The 23,297-nt window shown below is 50.4% G+C and overlaps 1 protein-coding gene across 1 annotated transcript in view; it reads right to left on the bottom strand.

The window, feature by feature from the left end:
• ZZEF1 (zinc finger ZZ-type and EF-hand domain containing 1) overlaps window positions 1–23,297 on the bottom strand; it is a 104,204-nt gene that overhangs the window by 12,297 nt on the left and 68,610 nt on the right. The window contains exons 33-48 of the mRNA XM_044921780.1: window positions 22,091–22,197; window positions 21,812–22,003; window positions 20,237–20,402; window positions 19,178–19,440; window positions 18,009–18,157; window positions 15,772–15,925; window positions 14,310–14,449; window positions 13,715–13,992; window positions 12,441–12,615; window positions 11,573–11,705; window positions 6,114–6,307; window positions 4,653–4,772; window positions 3,212–3,403; window positions 2,359–2,459; window positions 1,076–1,211; window positions 613–972 (exon numbers count right to left, since the gene is read on the bottom strand). Of these exons, the coding sequence (XP_044777715.1) occupies window positions 613–972; window positions 1,076–1,211; window positions 2,359–2,459; window positions 3,212–3,403; window positions 4,653–4,772; window positions 6,114–6,307; window positions 11,573–11,705; window positions 12,441–12,615; window positions 13,715–13,992; window positions 14,310–14,449; window positions 15,772–15,925; window positions 18,009–18,157; window positions 19,178–19,440; window positions 20,237–20,402; window positions 21,812–22,003; window positions 22,091–22,197 (2,860 nt within the window). The remainder of the gene's footprint in view (window positions 1–612; window positions 973–1,075; window positions 1,212–2,358; window positions 2,460–3,211; window positions 3,404–4,652; window positions 4,773–6,113; window positions 6,308–11,572; window positions 11,706–12,440; window positions 12,616–13,714; window positions 13,993–14,309; window positions 14,450–15,771; window positions 15,926–18,008; window positions 18,158–19,177; window positions 19,441–20,236; window positions 20,403–21,811; window positions 22,004–22,090; window positions 22,198–23,297) is intronic.

Raw genomic sequence — 23,297 nt, forward strand, 5'->3', positions numbered from 1 at the left:
GTGCGTTCACCCTGGGAATCGCTACCCTGGCCCTGCTCTCAAAGACGACGTGGAAGATTTGACTTAAGAACAGAACCAGGGGCCTGGAAACTCAGAACCGGACCATGGGGTTAAGCTGCAGACCTCACACCTGCCTTCCAGAGGCCGGGGCCTTGGACTGCACTTCCTCAAGACGGAACTCTCCCCGGTTACAGGGGAACAGGTGCAAGTGCCCCCCAAACACCCGGGAGGCTCCTGTGCCACGGGGACAGGCCATCAGCTGTAATTCACCACGTCCCCTGGGCTCGGCACTAGACGGGAAGAGACCGGCCAGGACGAGTGCAGAGTCAGGCTCCATGGGATCGCGCTGTCAGGTACCCTCTGCGCACCAAGTCTGCCCTAGGCTGGGAGCTCCGCTCCAGGCCAGGACCTGAGAGAGCCCAGCTGTGCCCCCACCCAGCCGCTGCTGCACCCACAGCTGTCGTGGAGCCGCACACCCACACAGGTGGCCTCCCGCCGGGGAGGCCCGCACCAGAGGAACCAGGTTCAAACATGGCGGGCGGGCGGGGGGGGGGGGGGGGGGGGCGAGGAACAAAGGGGGAGAGTGCCCAGCCTAGCCTGCTCAACAATCACCTTCTCCCACTGGTGCTTTTCTTCCAGCTGCATGAACATGTCCAAAATGTAGGTCATGTGGGCCGGGCCACTGAGCTCCAGGGTGTCCTCACTCACTGGCACGTGGCCAGGCCACTCGGCGAGCAAGGAGGCCAGCACGTGGCGGGCGTACAGGACGGCCGTGGCCTCGTTCACGCGGAACAGGTACTCTCGGACAGCCCTCTTGCTCTTGCAGTTCAGCTCCTTGTGCAGGAGGGCGGCGCTCTTGCTACGTCGCTGCTTGGCGTAGCTCTGCTGCAGTTCACTCTCCGTGCTGGCGATGAGCTTCTGGGTCACAGGGTTCGATTCAGCCGTGGCCTGGTCACAGCGTGCAGGCCGGGACTGCAAACCCAAGACCACCGTTACCGCGGCCTGCCCCCTCACCACTGGGTGGGGGCTGCGGGCCAGGGGCAGACATTTCGTGTCCGAGGTGGAAGCAACATACCAAACACGGTAAGATAATCATGTCTGTGTCCACGGCTTTGGCACTCTGCTCCTCTAGTCTCAGACTCCTACTGGGCTGCCACCTCTGAGCCAGGGTCCGAATCCTTTCATCCGTGGTGAGCTCGTCCCCATCAAACCTGGGGAGAAGAGGCACAAGGCTGGGTACATACATCACAGAAAGCTAAGCGTTCAGCCCGCAGTGAAACTTGTCAGAAATACCGATCCGACTTACCGTCCTGTTACTCTGCAATGACAGTATCGCCCCCCATATTCTGCAATCTAGACTCACAGCACTCATTTATTTACTCATGCACACAGAGGTGCACAGACCCCCTGGTGGCGGAGGATGCAAACTGTCCCTCGGGATCTCAGAAACAAAGTTCCCAGAAGCTTTAGCAAGGTACACAACCACCCAGCTGGCAACAGGGTGCCCAGCCCCTCTTCAGCTAGACGGGGTGATGCAACTAGGTCCTCGCCCACAGGAGGCAGCTGGGTTGAGGATGCCCTCCTCTCTCTACCTTCCCCCTCTCTGGGCTGGAACACGGGTGGGTATGGGGGAGTCACGTGACAACACGCAGGAGAACAATACCCTTGGGGATACAGGGTCATTCACAGAGCAGAGCTGCCTACCCACCCTGGACTGCCACGAGAGAAAAAACAAATTCTATCTTCCTTGACCCGATATTTCTGGGTTTCTTAGTTACAGCAGGTTAGACTGTGCCCTGCTTCATTTCACAAAGGATTTGAGGCAACATATAAGAAATACAAGAAAACAGAAATAGAAGATAAAAACATAAAAGAAAAATTAAATTGGAACTAAATGTAAGTTACAATAAGAAGTCAAAACTAGGATATGACAGACAGAGGGAGAGATTAGCTACGACACGTAAAGTTCCACACACATTTGGGAGACAACCAGGCCAAGAGAAAGGGAGTATTATTAACTTTATGGTAACCCTTGGGGAAATCCATGAAGATAATGTGCAAACAACACTCTGACCAGAAGGCCCTGGTTGGCACTGTCTGCCCCAGGACGACGAATGGGAGAAACCCTGGCATCTGCCGCAACGTCTGCACCCAGAGGGACACACAGCACAGCTCAAGAGGACTCAGGCCGTGCGGCGCGGGCAGCTCTCACAGCGCTGCATGAAGAACTGAAAACCAGGTCCACGAGTCGGCCTCACGGGAGTTTTTACCCCGAGCTTGCTGGCAGGAGGCAATCATGGCCCTGCCCTCCCTTGCTCTCCCACTCGCTGCACGTCAGCTGCATCTCAGGGTCCTCACCTCTTCTGAACCTCCAGGAAGAAAGAATCGGTCCTCTTCATCTGCAACTCGTATATGGCCCGGAGGATGTGCAGAGGGGCATTGAGCGCATCGTGCGCCATCTGCAGGCCATGGAGGAAGCACAAGAGAGACGAACTCAAGGGATACAACAACTATTTTCCTAAAGTCACCACAGGTTGTAATTTCTGAGTATCGTGTGGTCACTTAGAGCAAATAAAATTATAAACTCTAAAACATGGACTGCAGAATCTGCTCTGGGATTATACATTCACAGAAAACATAAAGCACGGAAATAGCAGACCACTGCATGCAACGCTAACAGTCAACAGTTACTACCCACCACGGTGCCCTCCGCCAGATTCCCTGGAGCTGCCACGCACTCAACTCCGACAACTGGCACATCGGTCCAGAGATGTGCTTGCTTTTCTGATCCCCGCCCCATACTCTCTGGCTATGAAGGTTCTTTCAGAGCCCAGTCTAGGCTTGTGGCCCAAGGTCACTGTGTCACCTGCAGTCACCATTCGAGGAAGAGTGTATCCCCAGGGAACGTAAGAGAATGCATCTCAGAAACCACGAGGGGACACCATGCATCGAAGGGCTGCAAATTATGAGCAAAACTGCATGTGCTTATGTCATGGGAGAGATGATCTAAAGCTTTTAGGCCCAAAAACCTTAAAAATGACTGGTGTAAAGATTTTTCCGTTCTTCTGGATCAATTCTGCACAATTCAGACTGAGTCTTCAGGAAGCGACTTCTCGGCACGTCAGACTGAGGCATTTTTGCATGAAGGCAAAAACACGGTGCAAGCCAAAGCGAACCCATCCCTTCGATTCACCACGGCCCCAGAACTCACCAAGAAACATATTCTGGTGGGCTCATCCAGGCCTTCCAGGGGATCCAGCTTCTTCTGCTCCGGCTCAGCAGGGCTGCTGACAGTGCCTTCCACCTCCTCCTCTTGGTCCCCTCGCTCGTCTTGCTCCAGGGCTGTGTTCTCGGCCAAGGTGTGAATCTCCTTCTTTGAGGAGTACAGCATGATGGACAGGATCTACAGACAGAAGACCATGCAGGGCAGGGGTGTGGGGGCTCAGTGGGTGAGATCTCTAACCCTTAAATGGTAGAAGATATTTGACCTTTTTAAAAGATGTAAGGATTCACAAAGGGAACGTAAAATTAGTAACAAAAGAAAACACATGAAAACATGTTCCATTTAGCTATCATCAAAGACATGCTAACTAAAACTGAGGGACCTCTGCGGCTGACAACGTAAGCTGGGATCACTTTGAGAACGTGTTTTGGCGAGATGTAAAGAGCTGTAACGTCTACTGCCTTTGACCCAGCCAGTAACTCTCCTTTTAGGAATAACGTAAAGCACGTTACAGTCAATGAAGCTGAGATCCACCTTCGTGTGTCATTTGCAGCCGCTACGACAGGGGTCATGAAAACCACCTAGTGACTCAGGGAAGCGGCCACCGCACTCCCCCACTGCGTCTGAGGGTCACACACTGTACCATCTGCGTCTACACACGCGACAGGGACGCAGGCGGAAACGACTGGAACAAGGCAGTACAGAAAATACTAACAGTGGCTGTGTTTGTGGGGCGGAATTTGAAGTTTTTCCTTCTTTTCTATATTTCACATTTTCTGCAAATCTCATTTAAAATTTATTAGTTTGTCCTCAGAACGAGAGCCCAGATGCTCTCCAGATTTTCCACTGCTATATTTCAGCACCACTTCCTGAAACCGAACCAACCCCTCCCGCGGTGCTGGACAGCGGGCTCCTCGAGCTCAGGCCTCTGGGTGCCGGAGCAGGGCTGGCTGACCTCCCCCCGCACAGCAGCAGCCTTTCCTGGACCAGAGGCTGGCACACTCAGAGACCAGAGCAATTCCACCAAGACCAATCTGAGGCCCAGAGGGAACTGTGATAAGATGAAAACTGTCAACTAAAGTCCTACATAGAATAAACACATTATGTTTATACATAAGCAGATTTCAGCTCGAAGGAACTTCAAGGAAAATAATAATTCACAGACACACTTTATGGCCGTGACGTAATGGTCAGCCACGTGTTTCCATAAAATACTTCTCCTCCAGTGTTCTCCGAACAAACGTCAAATTCATTCTCTCCCGGACAGGAAGAAGAGGTGTCATAACCCCTGTTTCCAACAGGGGACACCAATCTGAGACACGGTTCCAGCGGAGGCACAGAACGAGCGTGCCCGGGGCAGAGGCGGTACGGCTAACCCACGGGTCTCACTCCTGCGCGGGAAGCCTGCAGCAGGCGGCACACGTCTTACCTCCAGGTCCCGGAGGAGCCACGTTTTACTAAAACCGGTCCCTTTGCTGCACTTTTTCACCAGCAGCTTCAGCAAATCAGTCTGAAGGAAGGTCGCATGAGTCTCTTCAAAACCGTGAGCCTGCCAAATAAAAGGGAAATGACCTGCAGCTGCCTCGAGGGAAAGCCATGGGGAGAGAAGCAAGGTTCTTTCAGAGCCCAGTCTAGGCTTGGGGCCCAAGGTCACTGTGTGGGCAAATTATAGAGTTGCAAGAAGGATGACATACAAACCTCAGCCCCAACCTGAGTCTGTCCACTCCATGTCTGATTCAGCCCTCGGCAAGCATTTCTGGAGCCCAGGACGCCCCCTGTGTGACTCGCCCTCCGCAAGCGTTTCTGGAGCCCAGTACACTCTGTGGGCTTCATCCTATAGGGACGACCCTCTCCAGCACTCTGCCTTCCCAAAGCTTCCAGTGCTCGTCAGAACATAACCTAAGTCCTGAGTCATGGCAGACGGGGCGCTGCAGACTCCCTGCCTGCTCCTCTGGTCTTCCACAGGATCCTGAAGGCCCGGAGGTGTTCTTCCTGTCGCTGACAACCATGCCTGTTCCTGGGCCTGGCGTCTGTGGCTCTCCCTGCACGCATCACTCTGCCAAGACCCCTCACCTACCACCTCACATTTCACCTCCTCAGAAAGGCTTTTTATGACTCATGGTGCCCTCAGAGCGTTTATTTTCTCTTTGCTACTATAATTAAACAACTAAAACATGAGCAGATTGTGATAAATGCCTTGGAGGCAACAAACAGCAGCTGCATGGCCTTGGTCCCCTCACCACGAGCACTCAGGGGGACCCGGGGCTGGAGCGCCATCCGTGCTGACTCCTTGTGCTGCCTGAGTCCTTCTGTGGCCTCCTGGGCAGTTCTGCCAAAGTCCAGGGACTCACAGACTTTTAAAATGAAACCCTTCTTTCATGGCTACTTCTGTGGGGAAGATCGCCCTAAAGCTGGTCCCTTCCCCCTGTCAGGCCCCTCAGGTAGCAGAAGAACCATCTCCCCCACAAGTCAAGGCTTCTCCCAGCTCCTCCCACCCCAACTGCCAAGCCTATCACTCCAAGTCCCGTAGGACGCCGGTCCCCTTTGTTCTCCCCCTCCTCTGGCCCTACGATGGGCCGGAGGAGCTGTGGTTCGGAGGGAAGTGAGAAACTATTCCATCCAGTTTCTTCCCATCTTCCAAGGTTACATGCCCATCGGGTAAATACCTGGTTCCACGGACAGTACTAAAAAAATGTAAAGAACCAACTACTGGGAAAATTCTGTTTCTTCCTTAGAGCTATCCTTGTGCAAGACCTCCACCATTCCTAAAAATAATCAAGATCCTGTGGTTAACCAACCATCGAGATCAGATGGCATCTCCTCGTAGTAAATGCCCTGCAGATGCTGCATCACAGTGATTCATGAGCAAATGGAAAAAGGTCACAGTTACCTTTAGCGTCTTATATAGTCCTTTGAGGGACAGGGACAGGACCCAGGTTGCTTCCACCGCCTCGGGACAGTGGCTCTCCACACTGGCTTGCAGAAGGTGACTGGCGATAAAGGCAAAGTGCTGGGAGTACTGGCTCAGCTGGGCCTGAGCGCTGCTGCACTCCTGTCCTTTCTGGACCAGCTGGTAGTCCTTCACTGGAGGGTGAGGTCAGGCAGGAAGACAAAGGCACGAAAGCAGTTAATGCTTCCTGCAGCTAAGTCTCTTCCCCAGTAATGCGCCTTACCGAAGCAAGAACTGCAGACCCCAAAACCAGATCACTCTGGCTTCAAACTTAGCCGTCACATCTAAGGCTGGCTGGCAGGTGAGCACAGAAATGTCACTGGGCCAGCCATCCAACAAGCAACTGAGAGAGACAATTTACATTCCTACTACTGTGCACCAACAGGTTGTCTCCAAGTGCTACAGGAACTTCTTCCATGTAACATGCAAGTAGAACTTCCACTCCCAAACAAAACTAAGATGGACTGGATTGACTCTCCTATCTTAAACAACCAGAACACTGAAAAAGTACATGAAACAATGGTTTGCAGACAGGAGGCAACAAGCAGTATAGGACTATGATCCCCGACAGAAGGGACCTAAACCAGAGGAGCCCTCCAACAGCCAGGCTTTCTGGAGACAATTTCTAGGCTGCAGAGCAGGGACTAGAAATCTAAGCAGAGTCCTGAAATCTCAATGAACTGATGAGAAAGAGGTGAGTTCAGGGAAGTCAAGGCAGCTAGAATTTACAGGGCAGAATATCACAAAGAAGGAAGAGGCAAAGACAGACAGGGTATGGGGGGACCTCTCTAGACAGCCACAAGAGCTTCCTCGCGTCTTTGGCTGAGTGTGAGCTGCACAAATGCGTGGTGGGAAACCACCTAGTTCTAGGAAAGAACTACCAAAAAGCAGTTGGACGAACAACTCTTGGAGCTCACACAGACCTGGGAATATTCTGTCTTCCCCCCACCCAGCATCCTAGTGGATACTAGTGGAAGTATCCTGGTGGAGGGGGTGGGGGTGGAGGTGGGGGGGACAACTATTTGAAGACATAATAGTTGAATTTTTTCTGAATTTGATAGAAACTGTAAATCCACAGATCCAGGAGCTCAATAAACCCCCAAGAAGAAGAAACAAAGAAAATCATGTCAAGGCACATCCTATTCAAAATGCTAAAAACCAGTGACTAAGAAAAAAATCTTAAAAGCAGCCAGAGGAAAAAAAGGACACATTTGAAGAGTAACAGAGAATGACAGCGAACTTTGCGGCCGAAACTATGTAAGCCAGAAGAAAATGGATCAAAAACTTCAAAGTATTCCAAGAAAAAACTCTTGGCCTAGATTTTTGTATGCGGCAAACTCATCTTTCAAAGATAAAGTCAAAATAAATATTTTTTTGGTTTGGTAGGACACACCAAAACAAAAACTCTGTGGCAGCAGACCTGCAATACAAGAAATGTTAAGGGAAGTTTTTCAGGCCAAAGAGAAATGATACCAGATTGATACTTGAACTTACACAAAGAAATGAAGAGTACCAGAAATGGTAAACATGTGAGTAAATAAAAAGATATTGTTTTCTCATTTTAAAACCTTTCTTAAAATATCCTTTTATTTTTTATTTCTTTTTATTTTATTGAACAAGAAATTTTTTTTAAAGATTTATTTATTTATTTGAGAGAGAGCATGTGTGCGCACGAACAAGCAGGGAGAGTCTTTTTTTTTTTTTTTTAAGATTTTATTTATTTATTTGACAGAGAGATAGAAAGAGAGCACAGTAGGCAGAGTGGCAGGCAGAGGGAGAGGGAGAAGCAGGCTCTCCGCTGAGCAGGGAGCCGGACGTGGGGCTCGATCCCAGGATCCCAGGATCATGACCTGAGCCGAAGGCAGACGCTTAACCGACTGAGCCACCCAGGTGCCCCAGCAGGGGAGAGTCTTAAGTAGACTGTGTGCTGAGCGCAGAGCCCAGTGCAGGGCTCGATCCCATGATCCTGAGATCATGACCTAAGCCAAAACTAAGAGTCAGATGCTTAACCAACTGCGCCACCCAAGTGCCCCAAAATATCTGACTTTTTAAAGCAAAAATAAATAATGTCTTATTCCGAGGTTTATAACATGTAGAAGTAAAATGTGTAATGATAATAGCACAAGGATGGGGGGATAGAAATATAAAATCTGTGTTTCCTCACTGTACGTTAAGTGGTAGAATATTATTTGAAGGTAAACTACAATGAGTTAAAGGTGAATATTATAAACCCTAAAGCAACCACTAAAAAATTACCTTAAGGTAAACTATGGTAAATCCTTGAGCAACCACTGAAAAAATTAAAAGAGATACAGTTAAAAACCAATAGTGGAAATAAATGGAGTCATTAAAAAACAAAAACAAAACAGGGGAAGTAGAAGAAAAGGAAAACCAAACAAGTGAGGCAAATAAAAAACAATCAAGAACTTAGTACATTCAAACTCAATCATCTTGATAACTGCATTAAGTGTAAATAGTCTAAACATCTCAATGAAAACACAGAGATTGTCAGACTGGATTAAAAAAGAAAATTCCACTACGTGCTATCTACAAGAAATCCACTTTAAATGTAAAGACACAGGCAAGTTAAAGTGAGAGCATACAGGGGCACCTGGGTGGCTCAGTCAGTTAAGTGTCTGCCTTCGGCTCAGGTCATGATGCCAGGGTTCTGGGATTGAGCCCCGCATCGGGCTCCCTGCTCAGCGGAGAGTCTGCTTCTCCCTCTGCTGTTCCCCCTGCTTGGGCACTCACTCTCTCTCTCTCTCTCTCTCTCTCTCTCTGACACACAAATAATATCTTTAAAAAAAAAGTGAGTGTACACACCATGCAAATGTTAGTAATAAAACAAAAGCTAGAGAGGCTACATAAACACTAAAGTAAATTTTGGAACAAGGAATATTATCAGAGATAAAAACGGACATTTTGTACTGAACTGAGAAATAGACAATTACGGTTAGAGACCACAACACTCCTCTCTCAGTAATCATCAGGACAGACAGAAAATCAGTAAGAGTAGGGAAGACTTAAAAAAACACTACCAACTGACTTGACTTAAATGACACCTACAGCCAACAACCTAGTATATGAATCTCTTTAAGTGCACATGGAACCTTACTCAAACAGATCAAATTCTGAACCATAGACAAGTTTCAATAATCTTAATAGGACTAAAATAATCCAAAGTATGTTCTCTGACCCCAAGGGAATTAAACTTGAAATCAGTAATAGAAAGATGTCTGGAATAGCCTCCAAGTATTTGTAAATTAAACAATAAACTCTTAAATAATCCACAAAACAAAGAAAAAATGTTAAGATAAATAGAAAATATTCTGACCTGAGTGAAAATGGTAAGATAAATGCTATCAAAAATTATGGATGCAGGGGTGCCTGAGTGGCACAGACGGCTGAGCATCTGACTCTTAATTTTGGCTCAGGTCATGGTCTTGGGATTGTGAGATCAAGCCCCGCATCTGGCCCGCACTCAGTGTGGAGCTGCTTGAGACTCTCTCTCTCCTTTTCCCCCTGCCCATCACCCCCCCTCCACGATCTCTCTCTTTAAAATAACAAACAAATCTTTTTAAAAATTACGGATGCAGCTAATGCCATCCCTAGAGGGAAATTCATAGCATTACAATGTTTCTATCAACAAAGAAGAAAAACTTCAAATCAGTGATTTAGACTTCCACCCTAAGAAATTAGAGAAAGAAGAAACAGCAAATGAAATGCAAAGCAAGAAGAAATAGGAAATTAATAATGACAAAGACAGGGGCGCCTGGGTGGCTCAGTCGTTAAGCTTCTGCCTTCGGCTCAGGTCATGATCCCAGGGTCCTGGGATCGAGCCCCACATCGGGCTCCCTGCTCTGCAGGAAGCCTGCTTCTCCCTCTCCCACTACCCCTTCTTGTGTTCCTGCTCTCGGTATCTCACTCTCTGTCAAATAAATAAATAAAATCTTAAAAAAAAAAAAATAATGACAAAGACAGAAATCAGTGAAGCAGAGAACAGAGAAATAATAGCGAAAAAATATCAGTGAGAACAAAAGTTGTTCTTTGAAAAGATCAAATACATGGATCAGGGGCGCCTGGGTGGCTTAGCTGGTTAAGTGTCTGCCTTCGGCTCAGGTCACGATCCTGGGGCCCTGGGATCGAGCCCCAAATCGGGCTCCCTGCGCAGCGGGAAACCTGCTTCTCCAACTCCCTCTGCCCCTCACTCGTGCTCTCTCTCTCTGTCACTCTATCTCAAATAAATTAAAAGAAAAAAATCTTTAAAAACATACATTGATCAATCTCTGGTGAGACACTCTAGGAAACAAACAAGAGAAGACACAAAGTACCAAATTCAGGAATGAGAGAAAGCAGCTGCTACTCCATGCCAGATGAAGAGAAATTAGAGATCTCAATTTATTTCCTAAATAAAGAGAGACATATACAGTGCTCATGGGTCATGTTAAGATGTCACTTCTCCCCAGATATACAGACTCAATGGTTCCTTGATAGAAACTGACAAGCTGATTCTAAAATTTATACAGAAAGGCAAAGGAACTAGACTAGCCAAAACAATGCTGCCAAAAGAATAACAAAGTTGGAGAACCTGATTTGGAGACTTAGCATAAATCTATAATGGTGAAGAGAATGTGGTCTTCGAGTAAGGACAAATACATAGATTAATGGACTATAACAGAACTCATTAACAGACACACACACACACGTGGGTCAACTAATCTCCAACGAAGGTGCCAGGATAATTCAATGGAGAACTAGTCTGTTCAACAAATGGTCCTGAAACAACTGGATGTTAATATGCAAAAAAGAAAAAAGACAAAAAAGGAAAAAGAACAAGAACCTTGACCGTTACCTCACCCCACACACAAAAGTAGCACAGATGGTGCCCAGCACTGAAGCTGAATAAGACAGCAGATTATTTCAGAAGCAGAACTGGGCACACATGGTTACATACTCCAGGCTGTTTTGGGGCTAGCAAATTAAGTCAAAGGTCACTTATGATATACTTTCACTGTTCTACTGATCAAGCAAAATTGTCACCACAATTACTCAAAGACGTTTTACACTCCTGTAGCTGTCTGACTCCACTGTATATTTAAATTACCCATTAGAAAACAAATCACCAGCCAATGACAACATTAAATATTCAGACCCTAAATGTGTCCCCCCAGAACCCTGGAGCCACATATACAAAACGACAGCACAGCTAAGGTCTTCCAATTTACCCTTATTCAACCACATCACTTCAGAGATGAGGAAAAAGAAGCTCAGGGAGTTATAATTTGCTTTTTAAAATATCACATGCAGGGGCAAGAACCAGGGTATTTTCATTTATTTCAGGGTATTGCAGAGATTTGACAGCTTCCCTCCATTCTTAGAAAAATAATTAGGCTTGGGACCTGTTTTCCTTTTCCGGGTTTTGACATCGACGATCACAGCCCTGTTCTTCTCCGTGAAGTGCTTCAAGATGATTACATTATGTGGCTCATTGGCGTTATCCATATACACACAGCGGGTCCCCACGCAGAGGACCTAGAACGTGACAGAGACCAAGAAGGCAAGTCAGGAGAACACAGACACAGGAACGGGCCCTTCAGCAGACACAAGTCCAGTCCTCTCCGCTCGTGCCCCGGACTTCAACAGGTACGCAAGGACGGGCACTCCTGAGTCGAGGGCCCGGTGCAGAGGTGGTTTACATGCTTGCTGGATGAAGCCATGTTTCATAGTCCTCTTTGTCCCAACCAATTGTGAGACATGAAGATTAGAAATGAGATCAAGGGCGCCTGGGCGGCTCAGTCGGTTAAGCGACTGCCTTCAGCTCAGGTCATGATCCTGGAGTCCCGGGATCGAGTCCTGCATCCGGCTCCCTGCTCGGCGGGGAGTCTGCTTCTCCCTCTGACCCTCCCCCCTCTCATGTGCTTTCTCTCATTCTCTCTCTCTCAAATAAATAAATAAAATCTTTAAAAAAAAAAAAGAAATGAGATCAAGATGAATGCCAGCTGAGAAACAACTGTACTCTGAAGTTCTGTGTGATTTAATAACTTAGTGACTTATTAGTCAAACAACTGGCTAATAAAAATGAATCAAATAGCTAAACTGTTAAAAATGCAGTTGAACAAACCATCCCATAATCTTGAAAATATACCAATACCGTAAATGCAAATTATGCAAATGAAGGGAAAAAACCTCCCAAAGCTATACGCTACAGAGCCCCTGCTGTGTGTGATGAGGACGGGAAGGTGTGGCCTGACCTTCAAAGCGAGGTACCTGTGGGAAGCCGACCAGCACGAGCAGGGTGAAGATGTTGGTGTGCTTCAGCTGGAAAGGCAGCTGCTTGACACAATGGTCTGTGAAGGTGGCGATGACATCTCGCCACAGTGGGGCACCGCTGAGTGACCGCAGGATCTCCGCCATGGAGCACGCCCAGTCCAAGCCCACCCGGCTGGAAGGCAAGAGCTCCATTAGGCGGCAGGGCTCCACACTAACTCGGCAGAGCTTGCTCGCTACGCTCCAAGGCACACGCGGCAGCGCCCAAGGGCCACTCACCCAATAGTTTAAAAACTATCAGAATGAAGCCTCTGTTACCTCTACACTCAGTATACAGTTAGGTTTTTAAAAACATCTCTGTAAAGAGTCACACACGCGTGCGCACTTGTGCATACTCGCGTCTACACACAGAAAAAAAACTTGGAAGCAAATGTATTAAAACAGCACCACGTGCATTAAGATGGTGCAGCCGGGGTGGGGGGTGGGGGCGCCTGGGTGGCTCGGTCGGTGGAGCATCCAACTCCTGATTTTGCCTCAGGTCATGATCCTGGGATTGTGGGACAGCCCCACGTCAGGCTGCACGCTCAGCGCGGAGTCTGCTTGTCCCTCTCCCATCTCCCACTTACACACTCTCGCTCTCTCTCAAATAAATAAAATCTTAAAAAAAAAAAAAAGATGATGCAGCTAGGGTGATTTTTTCCTCCATTTTTGTTTTCCAAATCTGGTATCCTGATTATGTTACTTTATAACAAAAATAGACCTATTTTCTTCAATCCTAAAGCCTACGCTTATTGCTGCCAGGGAAAAAAAAAAAAACCCACACTATGTATCATCAGAAAGTTCAATCAGCAGACAGCACCCAGACTGCACAGCTGTTTTAATGTGGGTTTTCTTTTTTTTGTTGTTTTTTAACTTTTTTTTTTTTTAATTTACTTATTTGACAGAGAGAAACATAGCGAGAGCGGGAACACAAGCAGGGGGAGTGGGAGAGGGAGAAGCAGGCTTCCCGCCGAGGAGGGAGCCCGATGTGGGGCTCGATCCCAGGACCCTGGGATCATGACCTGAGCCGAAGGCAGACGCTCAATGACTGAGCCACCCAGGTGCCCCAAATGTGGGTTTTAAGTACAATTTTAATGTCAGTTGACACCTTTTCTAGTACAATGAATTCTATTCTCACAAGAGACGCTTAGACAACAGCACACTGAAATCAATCACCAGCCAGACCAGGGACTTAAGGAAATGAACACCAAGGTGGGACAGAGTGCGGGGGCTACCTGTCCAGACACACAGCTCCCAGGCTGAAGAGCAGGTGGGTGGTCTTCCAGCCATCGGGCACAATGGAACTGTCCCCTGATGCAAACAAGGTGTGCTTGGCGGAGAGGACCTTCACCACCGCAGCATCCACCTCTGCTGGTAAAAGGCGGGTGATTAACTGGCCGAGAAGACCCAGTGTGAGGTGGTAGGTCTCGTTCAGGTGGCCTGCGTTGGAGATGACAACCTGAAACATGAGTGGGAGGACGTGCTCCAGGTGCATCACGGGCACTGTGGGGTCCTGCCGAGAGAGGGAGAAATGCCTGTTCAACACGGGATCCACGTAGCCACACCAACTCAGTGCTGCGTCCGTTCACGTCTTAGTTACAACTGGCCAGCGCCGAAGGGCCCATGCAGTGTCCTTCATCAACAGCTACGCCCAATCAGACATCCTCAGGCATCATCCTCTGACCCTACTTCTAACTGATTATGCTTCTCTCAGGGACACACACGTGACTATGAACAGGTGGTTTCAGTAGACGGATTTCCAAAAAAACACGTTTTTCCATATATACCACCACCCCTCTTCCAAAAAAGAAAACGCCATTTGTCTCTTACCAACTTTAAGGGAGGTAACATGGCTGCTAGTAATCCCAAAATCCTCTTCTGGGAACACTCAGCAAACACCTGCTCAGGGCTGGGAGTAACCCGTTTTTCCTCGATGGGCTCCTGAGACAACACGACTATATTTTCAGCATCTGAGATGTAAAACATCATGCTTTCAGATTTCGCCAGCTTCTACGCACGTAAAAATAGGCAAGTAAAGCGTCGCATGGTCCCCGTGCTGCCAGAGGACACACCTGGGACGTTGCTGAACCCATCCTGCTCAAGGAGGCCTACCCTGACCACCCGAGGTAAACGCAGCGCACCCCCTCTGCACTCACCCATCCCCTGACCCTGCTCTTTGGTGCTCAGGCCACCTTCACCCTTTAACATAGCCAATCACTGATATTTATTATTTCTACCCCCTTCTAGGTGCTCGGTTATCACAAGCGCCTAGAACTAGAGCACAGCAGGTGCCCAGTGAGCACTCAGGGAAGGAACGAACTACATGTGGACCAGGACGCCGGTGCTGATGCTGACCAGAGTGGACAGGGACTGACTAGGGGTACCAGACTATCGTCCGGAAGGTAGGATTACGTGCAGTACACAGATGGCCATCAGCCTCTTCGGAGAGCTGGCCGCACACACGGGGCAGGACGCCAGGTGCTCAGACCCGCCTCCACCACGGAGCAGGCAGCTGGGACAGACGCTGCCTCCCCGGGCTGCCCCAACGAGGAGGCTCTGCAGCCCACAGCACCTCCATCTTCAAGCCCGTCAATCTCCTTGACACACAGCTCTGAACGTGCCGCTGCTATCCCCAGACAGGCAGCTCAGGGCCTCCACGGCAGAGCGACACAGCACCCCCCAGGGCTCTGTCCCTGCGTGCCTGCCAACGGGACTCTCCCCTGCGTTCGCCTGCGGGTTTCCCACTCTGGGGTCTTCGCTCATGCTGTTCTTTCTGCCCAGAAAGCCCTTCCCCAGAGCGGATCCTAGCGCAGCTAAGGTCCCTCGCAGCCCAACCTTTACAAGGCTTTCTGTGGATACAGTATGTTCCGGTTAGAGACACCCGTCACCACCAGCACCCACCCACCCCTCTCTGTGGACAGCGCCGCATTCCCCCTCAGACTGCAGTTACCTGGACCTTGGTCTACACCCCCCCACAGAATGCAAGCTCCGGGAGGGCAGGAGCTCTGTGTCTGTCTGTCTGACCTGGTCCCTGTCGCGCCCCCACCGTCTAGCTCGGTGCTGGGCACACAGCAGGCGCTCAGGAAATTAGGGAAGAACGAGGCGGGAAAGCAGGCAGAGTGAAGGAAAGGTGACTTTCAAAGTGTGATCGCTACCATCTGATACAAAACTGAGAAACCATGAGCCCTCGGCTGCTAGCCAACTTCAAGTTATGTGCAACAGATAGCTCAGGGATTGGTCTGTGTGCGCTTTAAGATAAAAGAGATCAAGGTAATGACCAAAGAGTCTCTACCTGGATGCCCTGTAGGTGTGCTACCATCTGCAGGTGAGTCTGAAATTTGAGTCTGGCACGAAGGACCCTTCAGAGCTGATGCACCTTCTTCATCTGCCTTACTTCTCTGCTTGCTGTCTAAAGGTCCGACTTCCTTAGGACCATCTCTCTTGCCCTGAAAACAAAATGTAAAGGAATTAAGGTTTCTTCTAACAAAAGTTGGCTCATTAATGCTGTGACATAATATTTAAAATCATTAGCCAGTCTTTACAGACTAAAATACTTTTGAATTCCCCAAGAAAATGTCCCTCATTTCTGTGACAAATCTATGCTCTAATTAAGACAGTACTCACTGCATCCCATCTCCCAAACAACTCCCAAATGCCCCTGCGTCAGAGCCCGCAGTCTCATAAGCCATGGCCCCACTACAAACCTCTGATATGTTCTATTTAGCCTTTAGAAGCCACGTACAGAAAGTTCTTCTCTTGGGAAGAAGAAAAAAAGGTGTGGAATTCTTTCTAGCACAATGAGCTGGCTTACACTTTTGAGAATTTTATTTTGGCAAGGAGCCTTGTTAAGGGGGCTCTCGTTGGAGTGGGGAGGCTTTCCTGGGCTCAAGAGTCGGGCAGTAAGCTGCCCAGATTGGCAGGATGACAGTGCTTGGCCTGCACTTCCTTAGGCCTTTTTCCTTGGGCCAGGGAAAGCCTCTAAGATGAGCCCAAAACCTCCTTCTGCAACAAAAATTAAGGAAGCGCTCAGAGAAAAAGGAGTATCAGAAGGACACCGAAGCCAGGTGGGAGGAGCTTCCACTGGCCAAACACTGGACAATATCAGCATCAAAATACACACTTAAAAGTAGTAGATTTTAAAGATTTTACTTTTAAGTAAGCTCTATGCCAACATAGAGCTTGTGAGCTCGAACTCACAACCCCGAGATCAAGAGTCACACGCTCTACAGACTGAGCCAGCCAGGAGCCCCGAAAAGCAATCAATTTTAATCCATGGAATAAAACAAATTCACCCAGGTCACTCTGGTATGAACTGATGGTAAGTGGACGCACAGGGAGCAGAGTGCTCACGGGTGCAGAGACGCCAGGAGCTCAGAGGAAGACACAACTGTTCCAGGCTCAGGGGTGAAGACTGCCCCTGCTGACAATGTCCTCTCTGCCCAGCACCATCTGTGGGTGGCTCAAGTGCCGCCCGGACGAGGGGTTTTGTGGTCAGAAATGTTGGCGCCCCGGAGACCAGGCTGAAGCTGACGTGGTCTGTCTGGTGCTGCCTCTCTGGCTGAGTGAAGCTGACAGAATCCTCAGGTTTTCACCAGCCATCTTTGCTTCTGCCTCGCTCTAAAGGGCAATGGGGTCTCGGTGAGTACAACCACCAAACGGGGGATCCCTGAACTAGTGAATGTGACAGAGACGGAGGACAGAAACGCCCACCGCTCCCCAGGCCAAGTCAGGGGCGCTCACAGCACCTGAGACCTCAAGCTTTGGAGGCAGCATCGCAGAAGCTACGCTGTGCTCTCCCACAAAACTAACTTTAAGACTGTGGTCACAGGCTACCCCCAGATCCAGGAGGCTTCCCTCCTACTTACACAGGAGCGTGCAAACTACCGTGTCTGTTCGGTGAACAGAAAGCACTGAGGATTACCCGTCGGCTCACTAGGAGAATAGCTTCGCGGCGCCTGGGTGGCTCAGTCCGTTAAGCGTCTGGCTCTAGGTTTTGGCTCAGGTCATGATCTCAGGGTCGTGAGATCGAGCCTCACGTCGGGCTCTGCGCTGGGCGTGGAGTCTGCCTGAGGTTCCGCTCCCCCTCCCTCTGATCCCCACCCCCACGGCGCGCGCTCTCTCTAAAAAATAAAAGCTTCGCATACACAGCATACACAGTGTTCGCCACGGGCCAGGAACGAATCTCCTTAGGTACACGGTCTTCCTTCCTTGCCATCCCACCAGAAGGCAGGTAACAGGAACAGTTAACACTGATATGGAACGTACTACGGACACTGTCTTAAGCACTTTACACACATTAGCTGCTGCGTAATGTGTGTAAATCCTCAGAACAGCCTACGAACGGGTATTAGTACTCTCGCCCCATTTCACAGATGGGAAAGTGAAGTGAACAGATGGTGGCAATGTGCCCGGGGCCCGACAGAGCAGGGGCTAGAACCCAGGATCTGCCCTGCCCCCACCTGCAAACGGCTCCCCGTGTCGACCTGAGAGTCTGCCTACCAATGCACCGTGACGTACCCTGCAGTGCACAGAAGGGCCCGCGGGGGACGGGTCCTCAGCACCCCGGACGGCTCTCTCCTCCTCTGGCGTGCGGGTGGGCACAGCGACCGAAGGGACCCGACTGTCTGGACCAGATTCACCATCTGGCAGTACACCAAGAAGAGCTAGAGCTTTCAGACCTACATGGGGAGCAAGTGAGAGAACGGTTAAAAATTTTAGAACGAGGTCATTTCCTGCACATGCCATAAATCACTACATGGAAGGAGATGGCTGGGTTCTCCACAAACAAAACCGAAGCTCACTCAGTATGAACCTCCTTGGCTATTCACATCTACTTGGCCCCTGACGTCAGGCACCAAAAGTCTTGAGTAGTGAGGAATGCGTGTACTTTATTAGCACAGAAGACAGAGACACAAGAGGACGGTCCACTTAGAAAATCATAAACATGACAATTCCACTGTAGCCCCACGCAACTAGATGTCTACGTCCCCACTGGCAAGCTCGGGAACGCTGGTACTGCCCACGCGCTGCCCAACACAGGCCTGATGTCCCCACCATATCCTAGAACAGGGAGTCCCGTAATCTGAGCGGGATTCAAACACCTCCAAAGTGTAACATGCACGTTACATCCCTTCAGTGCCCCTCAGTCGAGTCAAAGTCGTTGAGGTATTTTGTTAGTCAAAGGACTTCAATTACAAACAGCTCTCATCTAGAACGCAGTTACATGGAATAGATCTGCACTCCAGGTTAAAAACAACATTCCTTGGGGCGCCTGGGTGGCTCAGTTGGTTAAGCGACTGCCTTCAGCTCAGGTCATGATCCTGGAGTCCCGGGATCGAGTCCCGCGTCGGGCTCCCTGCTCGGCGGGGAGTCTGCTTCTCCCTCTGACCCTCCTCCCTCTCATGCTCTCTGTCTCTCATTCTCTCTCTCTCAAATAAATAAACAAATCTTTAAAAAAAAAAATTTTTTCTTTTTTTACAACTTCACGTGAATTTCTTAGAGAAACTGAACGTATTTTGATGCCACAATTTTACTCAGATGCACGTGGGAATCTGGAATTAGCTCCAAAGCAGGGTGAGCGCCTGTCGTGGCAAGTAAGTCAGGCCGCCTCTCACCAAGCGCGGTATTTCACTCCTGCAAAGGCCTTTCCCGCACAAGCAGCTGAGAGTCGGCTTGGTTCTGTGCGCGGGGATGAGTACCTTTTCCCTGGTGAGCCTTCATCAGACAGTCCCCGACGAGCTGCATGCACTGGGCCCGCAGGGTGCTGGCATTGCCGCGGTCCCGGGGACCCAGCTTCTCCCCGTCCACATCCTCCGCACCGGCCAGGTGGGCACTGTAGAGAGCCAGGGCAGCAAACAGCAGCCAGGCGTAGTTGTGGATGTAAGGCTGGATGAGCCTCTGCCGGTCGCTGATGCGGATGGTCACCATCGGATGGGCCGTGACGCTGTGGGTGGGCAAGTGGCTGCAAAGGCAAGACATGATTATGGCCGACTTTGTGAGGGCTCAAAAAGAACAGGACCTCAGGGGCGAGTGCGTGGCCTCCACTGGGTAACTGAAAATTTGAAGACAGGTATGAGCCCTATCCCCAGAGAAATGAACCAACACAAACACTGTGCACACCATTTCAGGATTTCACACCCCCCACCCCTGCCCAGGCGAAACACTGCCTGTGGAAGGGGGAAGAAGAGTTCCTTATTGTGAAATTTTCCGAGTGTGATAATATCATTCTGGTAATGTCAGAAAATGCTCATGATTTTTTTTTTTAAAGATTTTATTGATCAGTCAGAGAGAGAGAGAGAACACAAGCAGGGGGAGCGGCAGGCAGAGGAAGAAGCAGGCTCCCCGCTGAGCAATGAGCCTGATGCGGGACTCGATCCCAGAACCGTGGGATCATGACCTGAGCCGAAGGCAGACGCTTAACAACTGAGCCACCCAGGCACCCCCAATGCTCCTAATTTTTAGAGGTGAATGAGAAGTATGTATGAGGGAAATGATCTAAGATCTATGATTTGATTTAAATCACTTTAACAAAGAAAAAAAAAAAGAATAAGCTAAGCACACAGAGCAAACTCTTCCCAGCTTTTGAATCTAGGTAATGGCTATATGGGGATTCTGTGTACTAGTCTCTTTACTTGTGGGTATGTTTGAAATCTGTTATAGTAAAAAGGCTTTTAACACACACACACACACACACACACACACACAGCAGAGGAATACACGAAGAAAGCGTTCCGTGGCCAGAAGTGATCAGAACATACCCATAGGAGTATTTCTTTGCCGCATAGCACCCATAGCAGAGATCGAAGTCATCACACACATTGCAATTCATCCTCCGGCCGATGATCAGGCCCTGGCAGTGGTCACAGGTGAACTCCATGCTGACCATCTCATGGTCATCTCCATGGCCCTCGGGCTTCACCCCACCTGGGGAAAGAACACTAGCATGAGCGGGATCGGGCAAAGGGCTCTGGGAAGTGCTAGCTTCCCAACACAAACCAATTCAGAAGCAGGGCTCTGCCAAGTTACTGCTCAGGACGTCAGGGGCCACGGGCATCTTCTGGAGTCCAGGCTGTCCTGCCCAGTGGCTCCGAGCACATCAACAGTACTCTCGGCACAGAACTTCTTAGCCGTGGTACCACGCACCGACCCCCTTTCCCAGTGCCACACAGAGTCTGATGGAATGTACTACCAATCCCCATCATGACCACCATCTGGCAGAAGCAAAGTCCACATGCCCATCTGTGCACTGTCTCCCGTGTGACCCCTCCTCTGACAGACATTAAGCATCTGCTGTGTATCCCTGTTAATAAGCACTGAGGAGTGACCAGGTTTTTGCTCCCACTTTTTCATTCCAGAATCACAGAGGAAAACAGACTCCGCCACCTCAAACCCAATGAGTGAGAAAGTGTTGGTGTCGGGTGTGGTCCCAGCCCGGTGGGGCTCCGCACCCCACCACAGACCCTGCTGACCACTCCTCGCACCTGGCCCACTTCTGCCCCTGCTGCCGAGAGCCTGGTCACTGCTGTGAGCGACTCCCTGAAGGAAGCCCCTGTAAGGCCGGAGCCACCTTCCCCCAGCAGAGCTCCAGGGATGTCAAAACCCCACTGTCCACAGATTCCCTCAGTGTCCTGGCTGACTGCCCCAGGGTTCAGGTGTGGGCCCTCCCTGTCTGAGCCCACCACTCAGCCGGAAAGACACCTGAGTGCGCCGACCCAGACACACCGCAGAGGCTCACGCCTCTGTCCCTGACTGGCTCTGCGTCAGACGGTGATGCGCTGCCTTCACAGCATCCAGCTCTGCCTTTCTTCAGAGACCAATTCACCTCCTCGCAAGCCTTCCCTGCAACAGCGATCGTTACCACTTCTGAACTTCCCTGGAATACTCTGTATCGGCATGCACACCCTTGTGCTGGGAGTGCTGCCATGACTGGGACATGCGCACGGAGCACCCAGCTGCTCACAGCTGTCTGTCAGCCGCACGTCAGCACCTACACATCAAGAACAGTCTAGAATTTGGGATGTCTGCTCGTGTGTGTGTATCTGACTCCTTGTAAACTCTGCACACCACCCTGAGTGGCACCAAGGATTCAGAGGGAACAGCATCTTCTGGACACTCAGCCGAAGGCACACTGAGCGGTCCCGTGCGTTTATCGAGTACCCACACCCAGCGGGATGGAAGACAGAAGCACGTCAGAGAACAGCCCTGGAGCCTGTCATGCGGTATCTGCCAACGGGTCAGAGAACACCACGGGGCAGGGCTTCTGTCCCGCACACAGGACTTCAACGACGAGGTCACAGGAAACGGAACAAGGGTCCCTCGGGGGCGGCACGCACCCAGGAAGCAAGTCTTGCAGAGATCCATGTCGCTACACTGCAGACACCGATAGCGGTGCCAGGGCGCAATCTCGTCACACCCATCGCAAGAGATGTCCACGTTTAACAGGTCACAGTAGCGAGCAATGAACATGTGCATCTGTAAGGTGAAACACACACAATTAGCCAGCAGGCCTTCCGACGTGGCCACGACTCAGCAGTCACCTCACCCACGTGGCGCCAGGTGCCGGGTGAGAAGGTGCAGGAGCCTGGCGTCTACTTGGGAACCCCTCGAGTGACCGCACAGTGTGACAGCAGGTCTGACGGACAAAGTCAGGGCCCGAGAAAACCCAGCCAGGCTATCAGCGGCTGTCAAGAAGGTCATGGAGGTAACTCCGTGTCGAGACCTGGGGGCAGACAGGTATCAGCCGGGTGGGGGTAAGGGTGGTGGGCACACCGAACAAGATCAGTAGCAAGTTCTACTGGAAGCACGGAGAGGGCAGGACGGTGGCTCCTAGGACTGGTGGTAATTCAGTGCCTGGGTGCAGAACGTGATACAGAGCGGGAGAAAGGTGAAGTAATGTGACCACTCTGAGCGTTCTAAAACGTTCCTCTGGCTACTGATGGAGAACGGACTGAAGGAGGCAAGACCACGGTCGGGGAGACCGGCCACGAGAGCAGCTGTCAAGGTAGCCCCATGACGGGCTAAGGGCTGCACGGCACTGCGGGCGAGACAGCTGTGAAAGGTGGGAAGGCCTGAGTGGCACTAAGGAGGCAGAGGTGCGGCGCCTCGGGGACAGAGCAGAAGCGGAGTCGCAGAAAGGAGAGGTCGAGAACGACATCCAGATTCCTAGCTGGGATACGTGGTCGGATAGGGAAGTGTTCAGAGACACAGGGACACTGCCTACGAAGCGCTGTTTTTGCTGGCACTTAACAGGAAGACCTTCTGGGGGGACAGCAAGGGCGCCGCTCCCCGAGCAAGCTTTCCTGGAAAGGAGCCGCAGGCCTTGGTACAGTTCCTCTTTACAGCCCAGAACCACGGGAAATAAATCTCTAAGTCGCCGTACCGCAGCAGATCAAAGCAGATCTGCCACATCACCCCCGGGAAGATACTAACAACAAAGGCTGCACTGCCCCGTCCGAGCACCACAGAGGGGCTCCACGAGCAAAGTAAGTGGCACACAGTAGGTGTGCAAAACTAACAAAATGAATGAATCAGGCAGGAGACGCCTGGCACAATATGGTGGTGGTGGACCAACGCCTCACGTGGAGAAGGACTCGGCAGGCTATCTGAGCCCGGGGCTTCCGCGCGTCTGACCACGTAACTCGGGACGTGTGTGCACGTGGCTGCTCCCGTGTGCTCGGCAGGCAGCCTGTGATGGACACGTGGCTCCGCGTTATTCGCCTACAGGAAGAGCATGCTGCCCAAGGACACCGGAGCCCAGGGCCTTCGGCGATTCTCTCACCGCAAATTAATAACCTGGCACCTCATGTTGCACTTCAGCCT

Source organism: Neomonachus schauinslandi, chromosome 15, assembly GCF_002201575.2.
Source record: "Neomonachus schauinslandi chromosome 15, ASM220157v2, whole genome shotgun sequence".
Taxonomy (NCBI): Eukaryota; Metazoa; Chordata; class Mammalia; order Carnivora; family Phocidae; genus Neomonachus; species Neomonachus schauinslandi.